Source organism: Hibiscus syriacus, unplaced genomic scaffold (assembly GCF_006381635.1).
Source record: "Hibiscus syriacus cultivar Baekdansim isolate YM2019G1 unplaced genomic scaffold, ASM638163v2 tig00116937_pilon, whole genome shotgun sequence".
Taxonomy (NCBI): domain Eukaryota; kingdom Viridiplantae; phylum Streptophyta; class Magnoliopsida; order Malvales; family Malvaceae; genus Hibiscus; species Hibiscus syriacus.
The window spans coordinates 1,706,335-1,713,230 of NW_024063475.1; the positions used below are offsets into that span (position 1 = coordinate 1,706,335).

Sequence of the window (6,896 nt, forward strand, 5' to 3'; positions counted from 1 at the left end):
TTTTTAAATTAAACCTTTTGATTTAGATTTAGATTTAGATTTAGAATATTTTAGTATTAATCTAGATTAATTAGATTTTAGGTCTAGTTCTTAAATTTAGACTCCTTTAAATTCGGTCCCTAAACTTTTAATTTAGGAGAATTTTCAATTTGGTCATCGCTTATGCTCGAGGCTATGAATTAATCATTCGATAGTCCATAATTGATTAAAATTAATTAGGATTAATATTAGTGCCTCCATCTTAGGCCTAATTTCATATTTAATCCTTAAATTAGATGAATTCTTAATTTGGTCCTCGCTTGATCTTTAAGTCAATATGTAATAATATCCCACTTGACATAAATTCCATCCGGACATCTATCTTTAAGTCTCCAACAACTTCAATTGTTACGTAAAAGAAGTATTCGTTGAAGAATCATCATTAAGTATTCAAGAACAAAAATTCTTACATAATATCCATTAAAACACCACTTAATTGATTGATAATTACTCCCTCTGCAACTAAAAATTCATCATAGAAAAATTTCTTTTATGTGTCTTCAATATCGTTAATAAAAGTTATAATAGTAATAAATTTCTTTAAAATTCTATAAATCAAATCATAGCTCGTAATATTATTTGTTAGAAATTTATAAGTAAAAAAACGAAAGATTAAGATAAAATAAATCACATAAAAGAAGTGAGATTTAACGTGTTTCGATATAGTATACTTCACGGATAAAATATTAAATTAATTAAAAACAAATGTTAAGTAAAATATATAAAACAAATTCCATTTTCAATGGAAAAGATTCCATCCAGGCTTTGGCGGTTCAAAACACCAGTAATAGCATTTTAGTACACTAATCTCACTTGTTAATCTCCATGTGGATCTCATCTGCCTATCCACGCTGTCTATTTGCTTTCAAGAAAAAAATCAAAGCATGTGCATAAAGGGCCACCTTCAATATTTATATATAATCTATAAGTCACATTTTAGTGTTTCAATCTAATTTATTACTTTATTTTAATATCTGACTTTTTAATACGACGCTCGATTTTGATTTGTAGTTATCAATAATCTTTTAATAGTTTTGATCATTTTTCATGGTTAGTTTGTCAATGCAGTTAGATCTGCTCGTTTTTATCTTTTGTTTGAGCTTTTAATTAGGTTTTAATTTTTTTCCATGTATGGTCCTTGTATAATCTCATGTAACTATTTTTTTGGTCAATGGTTATAGGAAAATATCCTAATTAATTATGTGTTTAATTTACGTTTATGGTTGTAAACTATGAGCAAAAAAAAATTAGTGTGTTAATGATTATAGGAAAATATCCTATTTATGTCATTGTATAATTTCAAGTAGCACATTAAAAGAGTAATGTTGAATATGTTAGGCACCTACTTTGAGCGAATGATTCTTTAGTTACTTAAAATTAACTTAGGTATAGTTTAGGCCTTTGACACTTATTTTTATATTAACCCTATTTTTAATAAAACTAGTTGTTTTATTAAAAAAATATATCTTAATTTTTTTATCAATATTAGTATTTAAATTTATTTATTTTTCTCAATATAATACAGAAAATTTTAAAGTCTACATTAATAGATGAATTTATCTATTTTGTTCATATTGAAATATTATTTGTCACTATTTTAATTCTTATCATATTATTATATTTTTATAAATTTTATTTTTAGATTATGATGTTTATGATCTGGGAATGTCATGTCTTTAAATATCACTATAAATATATATTAAAATGTAAAAATAAACAGTTTTAAATAAACATATAAATGTATCAACTAACTTACTTTAGTGGTTAAAGAAATTGTTATTATTCTTAGAGGGTTAGGGGTTCGAGCACTAGTGATTACAAGTATGATTGATTATTCATCTTCAAATAGTTAAACACAACCTAAAATGTAACATTTTAAGTTACGCTAACTTTTATGGTTTAATTGTATTTTAAACTTTTAAAAGTATTGAAATCATTGAAATTAAGTCTGGACACTCCTAAATTGTTTTTTGCTTGGTTGTTTTTTTAAGACGTTATCAGTTTTTTAAAATTAAATCTTACCTTCAATTTTTTTGATTTAATTACATTTTAGAACATGACAATTTTAAAATTAGTGAAATTAACTCTTCAATTCTCTATTTTTTATAGTTTAATTACCTTTTAGAACCTTATTAGTTTTAAAGATAAACAACTTAACCTCTTCTATATAATTTTATCTTAGTTCTACCCTTGGCTCAACCCCCCCCCCCCCGACTTCCGGTACAAATTCAATTGGTCATCCTTGACCGTGACTGCATTTTCATGCACTTTCCTTGGTCAAAAGATATACAATAATTATATATATATATATGTGAAAACTCCAATCTATTTATTTAACGTTAAGCCCATCATCCATAAAATAATGACACCAAACCAAAAATAAATAAATGAAGCATCAGTTCCTCAAGAATCTCAAACAAGAAGTTGGGAGCAGTTGCACCTCAAACCTTTACACACTCACTACTAGTTATTATCATCAGCTACTACAATGGCGCCATTGTCGTTTTGGCCCAGCAAACTGCTCATCGATCGGGCTTTAACCATCCCAAGCTTCACTACTCTCTTCTTTGTTTGCTTTCCTAACTTTTGTGACGAAGACGACGTTATTGGAGCTCGATGATCGGCATTGTTAGCCCGTCGCTCCTCCTTCGCCCGGCCTCGAACACTAGCGATGCTCCTAAGCCTTCCTTTACCCAAATGATGCTCGCATAGAGAGTAGCCAACCAGTGTTTGTTGGCAACATCTCCATCCCCTTCCGTTAACTCGACTGCACCTCGACCCTTCCTTCAGTGCACCACCACCACCTCGGCCTCTTTTTTTCGCACTGCCGCAACCGTCGTCTTTGCTCCCTTTCACCGCTTCTTCATCGTTGCTTTGCTGCTGCACAAGTTTTTTATTTACCTTACTCTTCATCTTCCCCGCATTACTCTTATTGTATGCACCTTTCACCATTATCGTATCATCATCATCACCGTCCCCATCAATGCTCGCAACAGCTTTATTTTAAGTGCAATCAAAACAACAACAACAACAACAAAGAGCAACCATATTCAAATACTACACCATCTTTTTGACAGTAGTTTTGCGCGAAAGAAAGATTCTTACCTTGATGATTGGAAGAACTCGACTGTGAAAGAAACCCAATTCCTAGTTCTTCTCCTTTCCTAGAAAACAAATCAAACCCAGAAGATTCAAAATCACAAACATAAACTTTTGTTTTAAAAAATGGATGAAATACGTGCAAAATATAGAGCAAGGTGTAAATATTATTGGTTGAGAGTTGAGACGGGGACCAGCATCTCATGCTAACGTGCACCGCATGGATATACATTAGTTAACCAAAAATTGAAGATAAAAAAAAGGAAAAGATTAGATTAGATTAGATTAGATTAGATAGGAAGGTACGGTGGCCGGCCAAAGCTGAAATAAAAACACCTAAAAGCAGTACAATATTATTTTCATTTTAGTATAATTCTATCATTTCAGTGTTGGTTAAAAAGTTTAGATCAAGACCCTTCATTTCTTACCCGGTATCACTATTCTTCTCTTCTCTACCTCCTCCTCCTCCAGGCTTCAAGACCTGCAAAAACTGGTTTGTTAATTTTATCTGATGCAACTTCCATGGGTGCAAATCAATCAAAGAAGAAAAAAAATAATTTCAAACAAGATTATGTTTTTTTTGTTACATTTCTAACACTAGTGCACTCCTGCAAACAAACAAAAATGTTACACTATTTTTTGTTTTAATGGGATTGAATCATTGAACTAACCAAGTAATCTTGTTTGGTCTTCATGAGTTGTTGTTCTCCATGTGTTGTGGTTCCATGGGAAGAAGATGAAGCAAAGCCTTGGGTTGGTAGTGGTTGTCCGATCGGGTGATTTGGATGATCAGATTCAAAAGGGTATTGAGGATCAAAGCAGGGTGGAGATGGCTCTTGCTGCCGTAGAGGGAGTTGCACCACCGCCACCGGAGGGCGGTTGAAGATGGGATCTGATGAAAGAGGTACTGGTGAAATGGAAGAGAAAGGCAGCGGGACCTGTCTTTTCCTGATCCTCATCGATGCAAGATAAGATTTTTCTCCCGTAGAAAATTTAGAGAAGAAAAAAAAACCACTGAAGAACAAGCAAAGCAAAGCAAGAAGAAATGATGTTATGAAGGCAAAAAAAAAAAAAGTCAGATTTCTGCTGGGAGAAATAAAAGAGAGAAGGGAATATCAAAAATAAAAGAATAAATGCAAAACCCAAATATTTATACTTAATAATAATAAGGTAAACTACATATTTACTCATCTGACTATTACTTTGGTTCTATTTTGATCAATAAACTATTTTTTTTTCAAAATCACTATTAATATTATGTTTTGATTTCATTTTGGTCACTGTTAAAAAATAATTGTGATGGAAATATGACACCATAAGGTAATATCACATCATTATTGAAATTTTTTTTAAAATGATATGACAACATTTCCGTTACTTTTTAATGGCATGTGATCAAAATAAAACCAAAACGTAACGTTAGTGATAATTTAAAAAAAAATAGTTTGATGACCAAAATTGAATGAAAATTATAATTTTTTGACTAAAGACATAGTTTACCCTAATAATAACAAGGGTAAGCTACACATTTAGTATCCAAATTATTATTTTTGTTCTGTTTTTGTACCTAAACTTTACTTTTTTAAAAAAATATGCCTAACATTTAGTTTAAGTTTTATTTTAATACTTCGCCATTAAAACCTTAATTGTGATTTTGATGTATCATCATAAAGTAATGTCATGTCATCATTGATTTTTTTTAAAAATACTACGTTAACAGTTCTGTTAATTTTTTAATGGCATATATCAAATTAAAACATGAACTAAATATTATATATGATTTAAAAGAAAGTAAAATTTGAGTGCAAAACTGGACAAAAGTGATAGTTAAGATACTAATCGTGTAGTTTATCCTAATAATAATTATTATTTTAGGTATTTTGGTTCTCTCTCCAACTTTTTTATTTGTTACACCACTTAAAAAGGAGGAGGGGGAGATGCACGTGGGGAGCACGGGGTGACTGGTTGAGAAGGTAGCCGGTGGAGGGGAAAGCCAGGGTGGAAATGGAGGGATAAAACAAAATGATGGGAGTGGGTAGTTTTATCGTTTATACTTTTTAGATGAGATTGGTGGGTCCCTCCTCGAACAGCAACGACTCCCATCTGCTTATTTATGTATGTGGGTATAATTTGGTTTCACTCCCTAGATTTTACTCAAATTTCACATTTATCTTCATTACTCTAATTAGATCCAAATTATTTATATCATTACTAGTTATTGTTAAAGTAATGAATTTACCATAGAAATTATTAAAGAGAGCTTAAGAATTCATATACGTAAATTTCTTATTGGTTGAACATAACTGACTTGATTTTTTTAGATTATGTTTGTGTGATCGAATAACAATAAAAAATAAAAATTTATTTTACTACTTTAACGACAAAAACTAGTTATTAGGGGTGTTTATAATTCGGTTAAATCAAATTATCCGGTCGAATCGGAATTTTTTTAGTTAAATGATTGGTTAATTTTGGGTTTGATCGGTTAACGGTTAATGATTTTTTCAAACTTCGGTTATCGGTTAATTCAGTTAACAATATTAAACAATTTACCACTTGAACCAACACCCGTTGGTTATTGATTTTGAAAACTATACAAAGGGAAATTAAGCTTGATCTTCAAGAAAAAAATCAACCAATTAATTATCATAGAAATGATGTCTTATCTTGCTGGAAAAAAATGAATGGAAACATGAGAAGTTTGAATGAAAAATTGAGAGAAAAAAGATTTATAAAGTAGATATAATTTGGGTGAAGATAGGAGAGTATTTGAGAATGAATTTAGAAAATGAAAACAATATGATTTTAGAAAGTCGAGGTTTGTTATGGTTTTAGTTATCAAATTAAAAGTACATATATTATTATTATTAATTAATAAAATAAGGATTATAAAATATATATTTTTAATAATTAAAATCAGATTTTTAAGCTTAACAATAAAATACTATCATAGAACCTATGTTGTAGTTACAAAACTACTCGACGATTACCACAAGCTTTTCATCAAAGGCAGCAGTGGTGGTCTTCTCCCACCACTTCTGTCATTTTTATTTTTTAATCGATCTTTGTTTGATTTTATTAATTTTTAGTTATATTTTAGCATATTTAAAATAATATTTTCTCTTGATCCTTCTTCTAGTAAAAAGTATAATGGCTAACGATGTTTTTGGACTCACGGTATATGTTTGTTCCATTGGTCTTCTTATTGGTATATGGTTCTTCAAAATTTCATGGTTGCTTGCTTTTTCGTTGTCTGGTTCCTTTGTTCGTTTGCATATGACATTCTGTTGGTTCCTAAATATATGTGTCAGACGAGACTGTGGTTAAAGGAGTATTCGTTTTTCATTTATTCACTTCGGATGTTCTTCAGGTTCTCCTCCTCTATGTTTGATGCTTTGGGATGTAAGAGTGATCCATATTTGTATGTCGCTGTCTCAATTGTTCACACTCTTGCTCATCAGGATGTCACTGGTCGATCACCGTTATATTTTACTTATAATAGACATGAATGTATTTTTCTTGTATGCATGTGGCAAGACTTTGTTGATGATGTTTTATTTGGCTAATAAATATATTATAGTTTTACTTAAAAAATCAGATTTTTAAAAATAAAATTTAGGTAAAAAGGTATTTGTGGTCCTTACACTTTTTTTATAAAAAAACCCAATATGGCATTTGGATTATTTTATTGTGCCCTCCATTTCAATAAACAAACCTAATGTAACATTTTGACTAATATTTTCTATCGCTGACCGTTA

The 6,896-nt window shown here is 30.2% G+C and overlaps 1 protein-coding gene across 1 annotated transcript; it reads right to left on the reverse strand.

The window, feature by feature from the left end:
• Positions 1 to 2,451: 2,451 nt before the first annotated feature.
• On the reverse strand, positions 2,452 to 4,180 carry LOC120187983. The gene is made up of 4 exons (XM_039191556.1): positions 3,810 to 4,180; positions 3,567 to 3,619; positions 3,145 to 3,203; positions 2,452 to 3,035 (listed from the first exon to the last, which is right to left on the reverse strand). Exons 1-4 carry the CDS (start codon positions 4,095 to 4,097, stop codon positions 2,503 to 2,505), a joined length of 933 nt encoding a protein of 310 aa, XP_039047487.1. The 5' UTR covers positions 4,098 to 4,180; the 3' UTR covers positions 2,452 to 2,502.
• Positions 4,181 to 6,896: the final 2,716 nt, after the last annotated feature.